Source organism: Pocillopora damicornis, chromosome 1, assembly GCF_964200805.1.
Source record: "Pocillopora damicornis chromosome 1, jaPocDami1.2, whole genome shotgun sequence".
Classification (NCBI taxonomy): Eukaryota; Metazoa; Cnidaria; class Anthozoa; order Scleractinia; family Pocilloporidae; genus Pocillopora; species Pocillopora damicornis.
In genome coordinates this window covers 992,039-1,010,245 of record NC_142670.1, presented here as the reverse complement: position 1 = coordinate 1,010,245, position 18,207 = coordinate 992,039, and the positions used below count along the sequence as shown (strand labels likewise).

The following is an 18,207-nucleotide window of genomic DNA, read 5'->3' as shown; positions in this document are numbered from 1 at the left end:
ACTGCTCCACGCCGATACTATATCAGAACATAAAACCCACTATTAGTAACTTGCCAGATGGTACCCCTCACAACCAAACACTTTCCGCAGATTAGATGAATAACGCCTCAAACCGTCGCTAAGAGCTCTTTAATTCATGAACCACTGAATGTTATCAATGTTATCTCGACTTTGCAAATAATGAATATCCTGTTTTTAAAGCGCCAAAGTACAATGTCCTAGATTAAGCTTTTTGTTTAAACAGAAGTAAACCACGAGGTTTTGTTAATTTACTTCTGTGTACCGGACATTCGGTATAAATTACGCAGGCCATGGTTTCAGCGAGCTTCACAGAAATTGACAGTGAAATTAATTTCGACTAGACTTTCTTTCAAAAACTACCCGAATTAGGATCTTGATTTGTCTCCTGCATAGAATCTCACGTACAAAGAGGAAATAGGAAGTCAGTTAGGTTGAAAATGATATTTATAGACCAAAAGTCACAACGAAAATATGTCATTGAGGAGTTAGAAGCAAATGCGTCGCGCATTTAATTGTTCTGTGAAAGTCAATTAACTTATGAAGCTAAGAAAATGAAAGAAAGAGCAGTCAGCCAGACAAAATTTATTAAATTTTTGAGTTCAATGCAAACATTTACGGTGAATCATTTTAATGATATGTCTATCATATCGTTCATTTGTGACACAGTTGTCTAGAGAATCCTGGAATTCAAACCCACAAACGGAAAAAAAGATTATAGGGCTCTTAAAGGAGCTTAAATCTTCCCGAAAAATTTTCATTCACGAGGCCAAGCTCTCTTTGAGAGGAGTTAACTTTCAGTCAAAACAATCTAGCCTATGATTAAATTAGCCACGTCTTGGTCTGCTAGAGGATTTCGCTTCACACCCAAATCTTTGAAATACACTTGTCTAAACCGTACAATCTAAAGACAAAGGAAAAGCAGACAGGTTATGCATAGGTAGACTAAAATTGGCTTCGTTCAGACTTGTAATCAGATAAAAAATAACGCAGGAACCCTGGTTGTTTTATCTTTGGGAGCGTTATACATTCAAGACACAGGCTCGTTGTTTTGTGTCTTCTTCCCCGTGGGGGGTGGGTTTTAGCGACACTTATTGTCTCAGTCACACTTTTCCTACCGTTTCGTCTACATAACCACGCTGACTCTTAACAACTAAAGGATTATTTTGTGTTGTGCAAAAAATAATTACCCCCTTTAGGCCGTGAACCACGACAGCCATTAGGTTCTCATGTTCATAAAGGAAAAAATGTTTATAAATAGAAAAAAAAAAGCGGAAAATAAATATCCACCGTCATTGCGCATGTTCAATATCGTGACAACGCTGTACTATCACAAAACAACGTATGAATTAGTAAATTTATGGGGTGAAGCAACTTATGACCGAGGCTTGAAGTTTCAAATCTTCTTTAAAAGGAAGGTGTCATGTACCGAAGAAAGAAAAACGAGGAAAAATTTCACTCTCATCTTTTCCTTGAAAAGCTTGGTCACTAAGGAATTGATCGGATTTAAAACTAGCTCATATCTGATGATAGTTTATCAGAAACACAAGTAAAAATATTAGAAAAATGAGGTAAATTTATACAATACTAAGACTTTTCGAGCTCTAGATTTAATGGGAAAGAAGTCTGCCGAAACGACCTGGGACGGCGATTCGCGGGTCACTTAGAAATTCGACCCAATCCTCTCGGACGACAGACGCCTTATTTCAGATTTCATATATTTCAGTCTATGAAGAAAACGAGCTCAGAGAATCAAAGCAATACGCTTCTAGGTAAGAAAAATAAAATAAAAAAGAAAGAGTATGATTCAACTAAAAGTCATGGAGTGGTGGAACCAACGAAGACCAAGATTCAAAGCAAACAACTGAATAAAAAATGAAAAGCCAAATCTATCTTGAGGGTCTTCTTTATGATCTATTAGAGGACAGACGCATATACTGAACGTAAAATTTATACTTTTTTTTCTTCTTTACTGTATAAAACAAATAAATTCTATGTTGCCGTGCATCATTTCAGTAATAGAACATAAAAAACGCCACCGGATGTGGTGAGAACTAACATCAGTGACATTCGACTGCACCTCACGTGGACATTCGGCTGCACCTCGCGCGGACATTCGGCTGCACTTCGCGCGGACATTCGGCTGCTCCTCGCGTGCCACTTCTTTGTTCATATCACATTTATTATTGAACAGAAGCACGGCAACATGGAATATTTTTGTTTTACTGTCCCCTTCAAATCGGTTTCTTTTTTGGACTACTGAAAAGACGCTTTTCAAGTCAGAGGAAGTTCTAGGATATTATTTACACGTATGCCCGCCCAATCTCACGTGAGAGCACATTGCTCGAAGTTTAAGTAGTTGGCCTGTGAAGCTTCTCATAAAAGCTAATGCAGTGTGAAGCACTCTTGATGAAAGAGATTTGACCCTTGAGCATTATCACAACATTTCGATCTTTTATCAAGGGCCTCTTACACATGCAGCTTCAAGCACTCTATGGAGAGTATTGATCACTATTTAAAGCTCCACTCTTGTGCCGGTCGTTTTCGATCGTGATAAAGTGGGGCTTAATAGAGGTATTTCGTGACTTTCTGAAAGAATGGCACAGACTGATCGATATTTCGATTTTGGATGGAATCATAATGACACATTTAGCAACGGAAGTCATTTATAGAGTCAGATTGTTTAAGGATGACGAGTAGACACGTGATCATGCGACAGAAAAATAGTTGGTGAGAATTTGACACTTATGAAAAGGTGCAAGTGTTTGATCACCTGGGACATTTGACTTCCCTTCGCTTTTTGAACCTGTTTTAGTTGGTTACTTTTTTGCGTGAATTCTCGATGTTTTCGTTCTTTCGCATCCCACCGAAAGCTATTAACCGCAATCATACGCTATAAATCAACGTCTTGTGCGTTTTCAGCCTCGGGTATTCCAACTGAACTAAATATTACCTGCTCGATTAAGCAGAACGTACTCTTCAAACTAATGTGCAACTTGTTCACATAAGCTTTTCATGTACTTCAAACTTTATCTTTCAAATATCAGTATCACGTATCTGCAAAAGAAGTCAATGTCAACCCGTTTTTTCTTATGACTTTTCGAGTCTAAGTCAAAACACCAGTTCTGATATTTTGCCAAATTTTCACGTTCTTCCCTAAAAACTGATAAATATTCGTTCTTGCTCGCTAGCTCCGGCCTTTACAACACCTGATAACCCCTGATAACCTTCATGGCGACTCAGACATCACAAACAAATCTATTTGGTAAATTTATACAAATTGGATTATAATTAACATCTTTATCGGCTGAGATCAGTATGTCAATCAATTTTGTACTTAAGAAACAATAATTGGGTGGACAACGTGCTGTGACTGATAGGCTTCTATGTTTTTCTGGTACTTGCTCTTTTGTTTCAGTAAGTTATGCGCGATTTTCCGTCGCGTCCATTGTTGAAAATTCACCGTAGGAGAGTAATTCAATTGTTTTTGTTTGTTTGTTTTTTTTTTTTCAATAATTTGGAATAGAAGTTGAAATCAATGTATAAAAACTTTTCACATCTGGAATTTTCTTCAATGTTTATGCATATCAAAATGATCAAAGTTACGGCTGAAATGCCACGTCTAATAAGGTTATCAAAAAATCTACATAAATTTATCCGTGATCTAACTCAATAGGAAAGTTCTAGTCACGAAACCGCGTGACAAAGCCAATGGGTCAGCGGGTTTTCCCGAAATGACTCCGACTCGTGTTGACTAAAAAAAGTTAAAGACACGCTTCTCAAGCACTCCAGCTGATTGGATTTGTCGCTATATGTGGTAGAAATATCGCGTTGCAGTGTCTGAGGATACAGTTTCAGATTTTCGCAGCCAGACATTGTTTTTTCAAAGGCTTTACTAAACAGGCTTTACAGGAGTTGGCGCCGCTTTCGTCGAGAGAGAAGGTTTTTGTTGACCATTGTGAATTTGCCCCAAGCAACTTGGAATTATTGTCACTGGTTTATGGAAATGGTTCCCGACACCACAATTATCCTCAGGAAATGCTTTGCCCAGATTTTCTTGGCTCTTTTGACCGTCGTGACAGTTCATGCTAGTAAGTAAAGATTGTAACGGAGTAAGATTAATATAAACAACCCAGGCGTGAAATTCACGCACTCAAAGTTGCTCCATCTGCGCTCTTGCTTCAAATAATACGCACTCATATTGAGAAAGAAAATTTTGAATTAGCATTTGAGTGGACCTCACATGAGCTGATCTTATGATTTATTTGGTTTATGTTCAGTTTCTCCTGTGGTGAGCACTGTACGATTCGATAGAAAAGCTCTTGTTTGATCACAAAGACTTTTCAAATTATCTTGTTTCACGTGTTTAGCGGCTACCTCGGTTTTTATGCTTCAGTTTCGTCGCATCTCGCTCTAAATCTATGCATTAAGAACCACTTTCTGTTGGGGACATCTCTTGAGAACTCTACTTATAACATCAGTCGCAATTTCGTTCGACTGAGTTGACTGTATTTGATTCTCAACATCATACAAACACTGTTTACTTCGTGTATTTGTTGAACTTAAAAAAATATATCTTTTTGTCTTCAATATACATAAGTACGCTTTGCCATTACGCTTTCACCCCAGAATGTAGTGCAGATGAGAAAACTTCTCTTTACAGGTGAATATCAAATGTATTGTCCGGCAAGCGCTGTTGTGCAATTCGAGAACGAACGAACGTTTATGTCTTGGTGTCTGTTTTGACACCTTTGTGAACGAATCTCAAATACAACATACATCGTTTCGTGGCGTATAACAGTCTTTAAGCGTTCTACTTCTCAGAAATCATTTAGAACTGTCATTGACTTCTTCAAGCTTGAATTGTTTTTAACAGAGAAAGCGTTTTATGCAACGACGAATTTTAATGAAAGATTAATATCCAATAAGCTGTCGGTGAAAGATACTGAGTGATGATAAAACTGAGTCGTTGACAGATTGGCCATGGGATCTTTTTGATAAACCCAAGACGTTTATGACAAGAACTATGGCTGGCACTTATTTTTATAACATTCTTTCAACTTAGCGAGTGCGTTGTCAGGGATTGCCGAAAAATAATCTTAAAAAGTTTGCATTGTGCATGGCTTCCATTGCCGAAATATTTTGACATCGTGAAACTCGGATGACAAGTTCTTCTTAAATACCTAATGAATATGTTTTATTTCTTTCATTGTACAAAGATCGCAATTTGAGTGTTCGATGATGAAAATCAAACTGAAAAGTTTGCATTGTAAAATGTCTCCATTGCTTAAATATTTCGACGTTGTGAGGCAAAAATATTAATTACTCCTTTTATACTAAATGACTGTTTTACTTCGTTTATTCTCCAATAATCATTTTACGACATAAAAATCTAGATACTGCTTCTATGCAAAATGAAGCTCTTAGCGTCTAGTTTTCGAGCAATTCAGCATATTCTATCATGCATGGAAAATTAATCCATTAATATGTTCAAAATGGTTCTCTTGTGCATTAATAATAACCCACACATATGAACAAGATCAAAAAATACACCATATTCGCGGTTTAAATTCGAGCGCCTCAAGTAGGTCATTGTCGCTTTTTTCAATATTAGTACGACCGGCCGGTCTAGTATTTATTTTTTATAAACCCGCTAATTGAGAAAATGTTGGCTCTGATCATGTTGTTGTGTGTTTCTTGATGTAAATATAAAATTATACTTACAAATTTTTGTCTAGAAACTGCTGCGGCGGCTTTCACACCCGATGTCGAATAATTTCAATCCTTAAATTTTCGCTTCGACAGTACTCTTTCCGCTCAAAAAGTTTTCTAGAATATAGGGGGTAAAGACACTGTGGTGTTGCGTCGGTGGGAGAGTATAACAGGGTAATTTAGTGCTGTTAACTGGATTGAAAACATAAATTGGCCATCGTAAAGGCTGACGTTTCGAGCTTCGTCATCGATTTGACGAAGGGCTAACGCTCTTGAGCAAATTCCAGCCAGTTCTTCACGAAATTTTAGAAATGGTGTAAAGTGTTAGAGGTGAATTGTTTGGGGAGTTATTTACGATGGCATGGCTTCATGTAGGGGAAACATTTCAAATGCTTCGTAAAACTTAAAAAAATCGCTAACAATCCCTGTGCGGGTGTGTCAGATTAGTAAGACGAGACGACACAAAGATGGTATTGTAGGCGATCTTTAAGCTTTCTAACGAACAAATAGCTATTGGAGGTGACATATTTTAGGCATATTGTCTCAGTTCAGTCTAGCAGCTGGTTGCAATGTCGACTAGATTTTTCGTTCCGACGGAAACATGAAGTTTCTGCTCGAGAGAAAGCGTAACTTTTAAGGATTGCTGTCTAAAGTTTATGCTCTGCTGAATAACACTAGATTAGAGTGTTATTCCGGTAATTTGGTGTAGCATCGATGCTAGAAAGAGTTTAAAGTTTGCTGTGAAGTCAGTTGTAATCTATTCACAGTACAATGGCCTACAACTGGTAGATTTGTTTTTCATGCTGTGGATGTCATGTCTGTGAACTTCCAATTTGGTTGTCTCCCATGGAACTTTTGAGAAAGTCATGCCTCGGAGTACAGTACAAATAAACTTAATTTATAATCAATCAATCATTTATTTTAATTAACGTTATTTACTTCGTAAATCTAGCCTCTCAGAGTTCTGAAGACGAGCTAAGACTCTTTATTTACTTGCTCGTCAAACTGCCTACGAACGATTCATAAAATTGGAACCAATCTAAAAGAATGGAAACGAAATCATGTCAAAACACACTGAATTGTTTACATCGTGAAACCACATCATTGACTTAACTGTAATTGTGTTTTTAATTAATAGTAGACGGTTCAATGACGTTATCGTGTGAGCTTGACGCTTCAGGCTGTGAATTTATTTCCCAAATTTCTCGAAAGGCACTTGTTGACCAATGTAGGTGAAGTTAAAAAGTGTTGAAAACATGACTAGACCCGGGCCTGGAAACTGGGTTGAGTGCATAAAATCGAGGCCCACGTATAGCGGAGACACACGCGCACAGCTTTGCTCGTGTAACTCCTCACACGCGTGGGGCTGCGTATCTGAAACAACAAGGTGAAACGCTGGGCATGCGCGAGGAGATCAATCCTGGCCATCCGCGCTCCAATTTCCCGCACAAAATTTCAAAGGAAAACATAAGAAACAACCGTTGTCTCGTAAAATGAGCAAAAGAAAGTTGTAACGTTCATAGATAACGGTGACAATAATAGTGAAAAGGAAACTCAAGACTTATTGAAGTACGGGTATCCTCTGTACTTACCATTCCGTTTTGAGCTTTATCAAAAAGTTATGCGCTCTAAAAAACACCGAGACTTATTAGCTTGTGGGGTTGTTTGTAACTTGTAAGAAACAACTTGGTTCTGACAGCCAGAAAGCATCCTATCCTAGCGAGACACGGCGGCAAAATGATTGTGCATGCTCCGCCACTGGAGCCATTTGAGCGTTGAAGGTTGCGAGTCTTCTTCTGCAAAACATAAGCTGACGCCGGTTTTTCGCCGAGACAACAATTGTCTAGGGTTTTTCTCCAGGGGTTTGCTTACTTGTGGGGGCGATGACAAGAAGCGCTAGAAGTGATAACAGATGCTACGCACTCATTTGACTCATGTGACCGCTGTGTCACCAAGTCATTACAACTTTGGCTCATGCATAGACATTTGACCGCTGTATTTACCCCGCCTCGCAGAATATTCGCGCCCTCTCGCGAGAGGAACTGCCGGTTGACTGAATTTAAAAGTAGGTTCTCTTGACGAGAAGTCTGAGGGGAAGCCAAAGACAAGATTTTCTCTTAGTTCCAATCCCCTATTATTTCATCTGTTAAAATTAAGTTTTTCTCCCCATTTGTGTTATATAGCATAAAATATATTGACGCAAAACGCTTTCTCTCTCAGGCAACGGTTATCAAGGCTTGCGCGTGCGCTGTAAACCAGATTACATGGAATTGACTCTCACGCGAAAGCACTATGCAAGGATCGATCCAGCCACTCTCCGCCTCACAGACCCCAGTTGTGGTCCTTATTTTTATAACAGCTCCATTATGGTCATAAGAGCACCGCTGGGTGGATGTGGCACCAAGGCCGGTCCGGAGAGAAACTTACTGGGATTTCGTAATGAAGTATACGCGGATCTCATTGGTAGATCTCCCATCGCACGAGAACCTGCATATCAGTTTCGCCTGCACTGTTTATACTACACAACTGCGAAAATAATGCTGCATTCCTTCAAACCTGACACAAAAGTCATTGTTGAACCACCAACAGGTAAGTTCTCGTTAACCCCTAAACTCCCATGAGCGACCAAGGAAAAATTTCTCCTAACAAAATGGATACAATGTCAAGCAGACAAGTGATGAATCAAGAAAAATATCGATTAGGGGATTATTTGTTGATCCCATACCAAATTCTCCAAAGTAACATCATGATAACTATGGCAGACAGTGAGGAGAATCACTAAAGAGATCTTGGGATTGAAAAGGTTATAATGCTCAGAAAACAATGCATAAAATTTCCTAAAAGGCGAGTTTGTCGAGGTTTTCTCCCTTCTATCTTGAAAACGTCGCTAGATCCTCAGGGATTGAAGCTAAATGTCTGGTACAACTTAGGTTACAACGAAATGTTAAATTTGACTGCAGGGGAAAATTGTGAATTTTCGAAGCTCCTGACGGGGGCGGGGGAGAGTAAATATAATGTTGTAGTCGCAAATTGAGGAAAGTTTGGGATTCTATTGCATCAGGAGGTTTGAAAGGTCAGAGCAAAATTGAATATTTTGTTTGGGAAAGGGAAGCCACTATCACGAATTACGAGAAAGTGAGTGTTCAAATTGTGAGGGTTCTACTGAATAGTGTCTGTACATTTAGGATTTAAAATGATGACTCTTTTTCACCTTAAGTTAGGATCAAAGTTAGTATTTGAAGAACTGCGGACCTACTCCTCCCCTAACCCAACATTAACCCTACCTTGTTATCAGTTGACTGTTTTGGGGTTAGGAGAGGGGTAGGTGGGCAGCTGCTCAGATACTTACATCGATCCGAAAGTTGTGTCGTTCTAGACACCGTGCATTATAAACCTCGTTCTCGCCGCTACTTGCCCCTAAGTGGCGAGAATTACAAAAGGTCGTTGGTAAAATTTGAAGTATTTTAAACTTTAATAGCGTATTACTTATCCTTTTTTTCTCTCCTTGCTTTCTCATTGGGTAGAATTTGGGAACTTCACATTTGAAACCAACATGTTCCAAACGGACAAGTACATTAGCCAATATACTCAATTTCCGGTGAAAGTTCATGTCAGTGAAAGTGTTCATCTGCAAGTGAGAGTGAAATCCAATGCATCAGGCCTGTCGATGTTTCTTGAAAACTGCTGGGCAACGCCAACACCAACATCAACACCAACACCGAATGCTAACGACTCAGGGGTCTACTGGTTGATAGAGGAGGGGTAAGGTTACTTTGTTTCATGTTCCTATGGTAGAATGTAAACAAAATGTGAAAAAAGCCTTTAGAACGTCTTTCGTTGCTTTGCAACCCTCTCCAACAAAAAAATCTGTAACGAAGAGCTCCGTGCTATTAAGCGGGCGTGAGGCCTTGTAGCTCAAACAGACCTAACCCTTTTTACTTTTTTTCTCAGATGCCCTAAGACGGAATACTTAAACTACAAAGTATCGGATTCAGTTTATCAGCGGTTCAGTTTTTCAGCGTTTAAAATAGAGGGGTCAGAAGTAGTGTATCTTCACTGTGAGGTACTCGTCTGCGCTGAAAACTCCGGGAACAAAACGCGTTGCGCCGAAGGTTGCACAAAAGACCTTGGCAACAGCAGAAGGCGGCGGGATGCATCGAATCAAGACCAGCGCAAGGGAGTTACTTCTTTGGGTCCGTTAAAGATCCTTACAGACAGACTTGAAGTTCAACCACCGGATGAAGGTACGCGTTAAGACTGAGAGGTGGTATCAAAGAGGCACGAGCTTGATTCCCGTCCAAGCCTGAATCTTTAAAGCCTTCTTTATCACTTCCTTTTTAGTTATCGTCCATAAATGAAAATATGATAAATTCTCTTTATCTGTAACTGTAATAGTTTGCTCTAATATATTCGTTTTCTCTGCATTAAGTTAAGACACGTTCCCAGTCCACGCAAGTTACACTTGAGATCCGAGCAGGACTACTGGCGTTCTTGTTGGCCTTCCTTCCGTGGATGTAATCAACTGTCAATCACTCATCACAGCCAATCACAGCTAGAGACGTCAAAGTCACATGACTGACAACAACACGCGCCATTATTATAAATCATTGAAAGAAATGCGAAAAGATTTGGCAGATTAGTACTGATTTTAGTGAGGTAAAGAAAAAAAAATCAAGAATGGTAGTCGTATAAAATTGTTAAATATGTAGATACGGGTGAGTGTGAGAGCAAGACTAGCACTTTGTTAACTTACGACATTCTAATGTGAAAATGAAAATTCTCCTTGCCTGTCTCATGCAACGTATCGGAGCGCACGTGGGGAGAATTTGGTGTGTTATCAAGGCAGCACGCCTTTAGTGAGGACAGACTGTTTTAGCTTTGAGTGTGGTTTTCGGTATTAGTGGGCAAAACGCAACGAAAAAAATTCTCAACAGAAAAAGGGCTGTACATCGGAAAGAAAGGCTTATAGGAAATTTAGAAACGGAGAGAGAGAGGGAAGAGATCTACCATCGGGACTGGTGGGGGAGGAGAGGGAAGGTCAGAGGATGTCGTCTGTGTCACGATAGAATTTACATAGGGCGTGTGATATTCCTTAGAGTCCCCCTCCCCCTCCCCCTCTGATCCCCCTGGAAACCATGTGATCCCCCAAACTCCTTTGCCCTTCCCCTCCCCCCAGCCGATGAATGATGACAGGTCTTTCAATCACGCCTGCTTGGAAAACTTCACATCGAACGAGAAAAAAAAGGAAAAAGGTTTTCTTGGAAAACCTTTTTGAAAAGAGTTGATCGGATGAAATATTTTCAGCAGTACGTTACGAAGGTGAAGAGTATTGATTGTTTATCAGTGTGTATTTAGCCTCAAATAAGGTAGAAATGATGTAAAACATTTAAAAGATGTTCGAAGAATTTCATGATGGTTCAAGTTATGTGCCGCCGAAATGAGTTTTCTGCTTTCGAATTTTTAGAAATTTTCCTTGAAAAATATTTATCAAAAATAGTCTTCATGTGACGCTTTTAAAAGTGCTAAATAGGCTTACGTAGCTTGGGCGTGGCTAAGGCTCCCAGTTGGTAGGGCATGCAAACGCCGAACGAGCTAAGGAAAATTAAATGAGAGGGGCTTGGGGAGGTCTTCTTTTTCGCCCATCCGCGTCCTTTCTACGCTCTGGGTTATGTTAAATTTATGAAGGCTGGGCCGTGTTAAACAAAATATTTTATCACATGATTTTTAAATTTATATATATAATCAATCTGAAATCATTCGCAATCATTTTCGCAATATAGCTGGCAAGCATAAGTCTTTTTTATGTTTAGTACCATGATATTTTTCATTAATTATTTTGCTTACTATGGTCAGAACGTCTGAAAGACGTGAAACTTAAATTTAAAGCGCAAATAAGTGGAAAATAAGCTATTGTGGTTAAGTTTTTTAGATAAACTGATTTCAGCGTGTGTGTTTTAAAAATAAAATAATGTTTTTGAACTGTTTTTCATGATGAAAGATTAACGTAGGTTTAAGAAGGACCGGAATGGTTTTTCCATGTCTTCTCAAATTTTTTTCAGGAGAAATTGCTCATCGTTTCCTAACGGTAACTGTTTTTAGCGTGTGACTTAACGCTCGTGACACGTGTTGCGTGACTACTCATTTAAAGTCACAGAAGGGATGGAAGTTACAATTCGGACATTTTAATCAAATTCTCAAGTTGAAAAATAACTTTAAGAAGCAGTTTTTTTGTTATAAAGGAATAAAAATAGCAAATGCTGAGTAACTGCAAGCATAAAAAGGAAGTAGACGAGAAAAAGAACTTTGAACGCTAGGTAGACTTACCTCAGCTAATATTCCCCTTACGTAATAGATATCCAAAAGGGTGACGTTACAAAATATTAGCTGTGTCTTGGAAAGCTTTGGTAGACCATTCTAGGTCACAGGAAACCCAACTTATGTATGCATGGAAAATAAGAAAAGAATTAATATTCCTCCAATATACCTCCTGTTAACACTTGAGCTCCCATGAATGATCAAGACAGAATTTCTCCGAACAATACCAACACAATGTCAAGCAGACGAGTCATGAGAATAAAGAAAAATATGAATTATGGGATAATTAGTTCCTTAATTAGTTCCTTCGTCGATCCATTCACAAATTCTCCTAATCAACATCACAAAAATTGTTTGGCAGACAGTAAGGAGAATTACAATTGAGATCTCGGGGGTGAAAGAGTTAAATAATGCTAGTTGGCACTGGTCTTGAATTCAAATTAATCATCCAATATTACATGGCGAAAAATAAAGTACACCTTAATTAATTGCTTTGTGTCTATTGTGTTAACTCGTTATTTCAAATTTTGAAACTTCTATCTATTTTACACCAACCTCTGGAATCTTCAAAACATTCTACTTTGAGGAGGGGAGAGTGGGCTTCACTAGGTTTTTTATGAAAAGGATCCCCTCAGGTCCCAAACCCCTACCAGTTAACAAATTGTCACCCATGAGCAGATGATACCCCTGACAAAGAGTAAAATCGCCGTGTACCATTCTGGAAATTTATAGATAATACAATGATAGAGGAAAACCAAAAACAATTTTTCCCAACCCTTTTCAGTTAAACTTGCCTTGTGAAATTAAAACCTACCCTCCTGCATTCCCCAAGTCTGCAAAAGTTATCTCTTACCCTTTTAAGCAGAGCTGAAGATTCTGTAACTGCACAAATTTCATTGTTAGATTCATGAAAATCTGCCAAATGTGTGGGTGTCAAGTCCTTCTAACAATATCCCCTAAGTTGACCCTAACAAACCAGATAACCACTGAAAAAAATGGCATTCCATTAAATGAGTTTTTAATGCTCCAATTCAATGGAAATCCTTAAAAATACAGCATTCTCGTCTACAATTTTTTTAAGAGTGTTCTGAATCAACATCAGTAAATATAGCACTCTAATAAGGCATTTTTTAAACAAATTCTTAATTGGCATCATTAACTACAGCATAATATATATGGATCTTTTGACCCTTTAGCTCCCAGAACAAGTTTGTAATTCTCCTTACTGTCAACCATACAAATTTTACAATGTTAGTTCAGAGAATTTAGTATTGGATCAACTACTTATCTCCAAATTGATATTTTTCTTAATTCTCATCACTTATCTGGTTGATATTGTATTGATATTGTCAGGAGAAATTCTGTCTTGGTCACTCAAGGGAGAACAAGGGTTAAAAAAAAGCATTGTAATCATCATCACTACATACAGCAATCTAATCTAAGATTCATTCAAACCAGTATTTACAATCAATGTCATCAATATGGCAAAAATATATCTTATTAAATGTTAAATAATTAAAACAAGTTATTTATTATCCAACTGTTTTTTTTTCTGCTATCTTTCTCCTCATTTCTCATAAAGCAGGAAAAGCAGAGCAGATAGACAATACAAAATAACCAACTGTCCAAATAACTGTACAATCTTGCAAGATATTTGTGCTTGATGTCATCATTTCTGCACTCTACTGTAGCATTTTGTTCAAAGAGCACTTCCAATCAACATCATTAAATAAAGCATTCTAATCTAACATTCTTTTAAAATTGCATTGTTATGCTATGTCAAAGTACAGAATTCTAACCTTGGATCTTTTAAAACAGCATTTCTAATTAACTTAAGTAAAAACAACAATGTACTCCGAGACTTTTTTCAAACAGAATTTATGTTATTTATAATGGACTCTAGAATTTCATTTCCCTGACAAGCATTTTCAATCAGCATCATGATTTGAAGAATTCTGAACTAAGATTTGTTTTTTAAAACTGCATTCATTATTAACATGACAAAATACAGCAATCCAATCTGGGATTTTTTTAAAAACAGCATTTCTAATCAAAATCACTAAATACAGCAAATGCCGTATTTAGTGATTTTGAAAAATCTTAGATCATAATTATGATCTAAGATTTTTCACACTAGCCTTTCTGATCAACATAAGTAAATAAAAAAATGCTTAATTCTCCAAGATTTTTTAAAACAGCATTCCAAATCAGTATTAAATCAGGCAAATTTGATATATGATGTAAAAAAAACAGCATTTCTCATCTACAGCTTTCTAATATAATTTTCCTAATAAAAAAATTTTTATTCTAAATGACATACTAAATTCAAAGCAGAGTCCTTAACAATATGATTTCTAATTATAGTCTTCTCATCTAAATTGCAAAATACTAAAGCATTGTAAGATATTTTAACTAATGCTTTCTGATCAACACCATATAGGAATGAAGCATTTGACTCCTTCATTTGTTGGATAGCTTGTACTTATCTAAAAATTTCCAATTTATAGACTTTTAGTTTAAGATCTTATCTTAAAATAAAAGTAAAAAAAATGTTTTCTAAATTACAATATTCCATTACTGAATCTGAAATATTTGACAAACACTAATCTACAGTACTGTCTTTAAATGACACATCCTAAGCTGAAATATCTGTTAAACATGACAATATATTGTTAATTATAACTGACCAGGACAAATGAAGTTTTCAGGTAGCATAATGCAGGGGAGAGGAACTACAGAAAATACTAATTCAGTGCAAAAAAAGGAACAATTTGTTCTGACAGGCTATGGAATGTTTATGCCCCTTAAAAACTTAAAGACATGAAAAAAATTGTTATTTTAAATGAATTGCTTATTTTAACTAAACACACAATAAGAATACTAGGATTTACTTTCTTATGCTAGCAAATTAACCTGACTAAATTGTGCACATGAAATCCTTGAATTCATAAACTTTACTACAATAGTATTGCAAAAGGATAGGTCCTTGGTAATATTATTAGAGTGAGAAAGTTTACAGTCATTTATAAATTATTGACAATTTGCCCTCTTTGAGTAGGATAATGGGAGCAACCATTTTGAATATTCCAGTTAAAATGTCAAAACATAACTAAGACTTTAACATAAAAACTTGAGTTGGAAAAATTCTCCACACAAATCTACCATTCTAGTAACACAACAAAAATATTTAGGTGTGCATAGTTTTCTGAATACAACCATGTTTGAGATAATTTTTCAACTACCAGGCAGACTGTTTGGCAAAAGCTTTAGGAGGAAAACTAATTTGTATTTGTATGAGCAGTTACCACTACCTTGTACAAGTGAACAAGCAGAAAAATTGACCAATGATGAAGGATAGAATCTTTAGCTGAGTAAAGAGGTTGAAGTGTTTGATTATTCTACACCTCTTCATCTGATTGTTCCTTTAATAAAAAGTCTGTAACACCTAAATTTTCCTCTAAAATCTTATTTCAAACAATAGGATGGTTAGTAACCTTTCAAATTTAAGCAACAATCAATTAGAAAACATCCCCCTAGGAATCCCACGGGCATTTGACTGCCGTCTGTGCCTGACTGGTTAGTCATTAAAACCAGAAGTGTCATATCTCTCCAGCATAGTAGACATCGGAGGAGTTTTACAGTAAAAAGCCTGCTTTCATGTGTGAAAGGCTAATAGATAGATAATTTTTGTGTCATATAAAGATGTTTGCAAATGAAAATGACAACTGCAACAACAAGAAATATGATACTTTGTTAGATTCAAACAAAGAATCATCAAATATTGAATAGGGCATTTATACGACATTTTTGCCTGAGGGGAGGGGGGGGGACTAGGAATTTGAACTAGCCAATCTTAAAAAGTTCAAATGCAGGGGGGGGGAAAGGATGTTGAAACTTCAAATTGATTGGTGCATTACCTGGTGAGAATATTTGAATTAACATTCCAAATAAAACAAACAAACAAACAACAAGTCTTACTGAGTGTTACTCATCAGTAACTTTTGGAAGATTAAACTGTTCAATGTACTTCAAATAGGCGTCTTCTGATGCTAAACGCTCTTGTGTCAGTCTGAATCTTCCTCTGACGCTGATATCATCATTTTCCATGTTCCATCTTCCGACATCTTCCCACCTGCCTTCCTCATTAGCATGTACAAACTGACGACAAGCCTCTACCAATTGCGGAGCATTGGTGTGAGAGGAAACCTCAATTTTGTGCCTACCTCTCTTGATGGCCGTGTTAGACAGATAGTCATGATCTTCAACATGTAACAAGCATGTGCTTTCTAGGGGCGGTTTTTTGTGGTGAACAAGGTTTATCCTGGTGTAATGGCTGGTGTCATCTCTGTCAAAGTGGATGTGAACGCAGATGACCTTGTCTTTATCACAAGGGTCTTCCAGTAAAAATAACCCCAGAGGATTTCCTGCATATGGATTATCTGGGCCTCTCATGGTCTTCAACTTGTAGTCACAAACTTGAAACTGTCCATCATTCATAAACTGATCCGCCGAATTCCTGTCAAGAGCTCTATCCTGTCCTTCAAATAATGTCTTATCCTGGTGTTGGTGCACCTTCACAAAGCAAAATTTGAAGAATCCAGCATCTTGAAAAAGGGTGACCTTAGGATTTTCACCATAGTTATCCACAAGTGGAATTTCCATTGTAGTACCCTGAGGTGCAGGTAGTGTAGTAACTATGATCGGAGATGGCAAGTCAAGTAATCCGTATTTCCTCCTGTCTTCTTCTGTCATGTCCTTCCAATCCATCTTCAATGTTTCCAACAGCATCTCATTGTCTGGGTCATTGAGGTAAGTGAAGACGGGTGTGAAGTACCCACCAACCGTGCGTTCATCTGGACCACATGCAGCTTGTATGGTGATGTTTATGTCATTAGACAGAAATGGGTATGATTGTTTAAAATCTTTGACAAATTCAGGCAACTGCTGAGCAAACTCTCCGCCATAGCAGCTATCCACGATGATGACCAAGTGCTTAAGAGTTGGCCTCTGTGGTTCAAAATTTCGGTGTAGGTTTAGGAGGTCATCGATACCCGCAAACCAAAACTTCAGCAGCCCATAAAGATCACAAAATCCAAATTTGTTAAGAGAGAGCTCTCCCCCTTTCACTTTCCTTTTCTTGCATCTCTCTGTTAAAACATATGGTTTACTCAACAAATGATAATACCGATCACGGTCATCAACAAAACGCTTCATTAAATCGCCGAGGTTAGGAGATGATGAGTAATGAAGTTTACTTGCTTTTGCCTTGTCGAGTCCATGGCCTGTGTAGTACCAAAGCGTGAGCTGGCTTGAGAAAATTCCTGAGAGAAACGCAAGGTAAACACAGTTGTCAAAATTATCCACATACCAACTTATTCCTCGATGCTGACTTAGAAACCTTCTCTTTCGGCCCCAAGCATCTAGCAGTTCATAGTCCATCTTCGTATTTGTAACATCTGAGCCTGGGTGGTCGTCGCTCTCTAGCTTCTCGGGTGAACATATTATATGTAGTAGATCACGATTCATCGCTTTCTTACAATACTTCCAAGCATCAGATTACGCTTTAGAAAAATTGGATTTCAAACGTTTCACCAACGTACGGATGTAGCGTTGCAGTTGTGTCTTCCGTTGTAGTTATGTCATCACACCTTGTAATAGTGTAGTTTGATCGTCCGGGTGAGTGTAGTCCTGAGAAGGACTGTTGTCGGTGATGGTGACTGATATTTCGGTAATCTGAGCGAAAGTGATGAGAGTCAAGTAAAAGATTGTTCTCAGTGGAATGTACTTAATCTGGTTTGTATAAACTGATCGGTCAGTTTTGCCGTGATGTAAGACTCAAGTGGCGTAGGTCAGTCGTGATTGGTCGGCTTGGATTCGTTAGTGAAGTTAGGTTGTTCTGTTGGGGCTATCTTTGTTTCATGGCCTATCCTTGTTTCATGGGCTATCTTTGATGTCTTTTGGGACGCTTCGAATTTGGTGAAAGAGTAAGTATGTCTAAGTTCTACACTTGTTGTTTAGTCTTGTGATTTCTTGCTTTATTGAGTGAGTGAGGTAAAACTGTTTGAATTTGTTTTTTCGTTACAGCCACTTGATTCTGTAAATGGAAATAAAAAACATAAAAATGATGGTAAGGAACACATTGCTTGCACTATATAAAGTGTA

General features: G+C 37.7%; 2 protein-coding genes across 2 annotated transcripts; one reads left to right on the top strand and one right to left on the bottom strand.

The window, feature by feature from the left end:
• Positions 1 to 3,598: 3,598 nt before the first annotated feature.
• Positions 3,599 to 11,709, top strand: LOC113669369 (ZP domain-containing protein). Its single transcript, XM_027185385.2, has 5 exons — positions 3,599 to 4,109; positions 7,951 to 8,319; positions 9,255 to 9,492; positions 9,682 to 9,974; positions 10,160 to 11,709. The coding sequence occupies exons 1-5, from the start codon at positions 4,019 to 4,021 to the stop codon at positions 10,246 to 10,248; spliced, it is 1,080 nt and encodes a 359-aa protein (XP_027041186.2). The 5' UTR covers positions 3,599 to 4,018; the 3' UTR covers positions 10,249 to 11,709.
• Positions 11,710 to 14,011: 2,302 nt separating this feature from the next.
• Positions 14,012 to 17,822, bottom strand: LOC149051219 (uncharacterized). The gene has a single exon (XM_089207227.1). It carries the CDS (start codon positions 17,569 to 17,571, stop codon positions 16,030 to 16,032), a length of 1,542 nt encoding a protein of 513 aa, XP_089063353.1. The 5' UTR covers positions 17,572 to 17,822; the 3' UTR covers positions 14,012 to 16,029.
• Between the last annotated feature and the right edge of the window lie 385 nt (positions 17,823 to 18,207).

Bases quoted from the DNA above. Each gene is read 5' to 3' on its own strand.
- LOC149051219 (XM_089207227.1), bottom strand. From the start codon at position 17,571: ATGAATCGTGATCTACTACATATAATATGTTCACCCGAGAAGCTAGAG.
- LOC113669369 (XM_027185385.2), top strand. From the start codon at position 4,019: ATGGAAATGGTTCCCGACACCACAATTATCCTCAGGAAATGCTTTGCC. The intron at 4,110-7,950 runs GTAAGTAAAGAT...TTTCTCTCTCAG, and splicing joins CGTCGTGACAGTTCATGCTA to GCAACGGTTATCAAGGCTTG. The intron at 8,320-9,254 runs GTAAGTTCTCGT...CTCATTGGGTAG, and splicing joins CATTGTTGAACCACCAACAG to AATTTGGGAACTTCACATTT.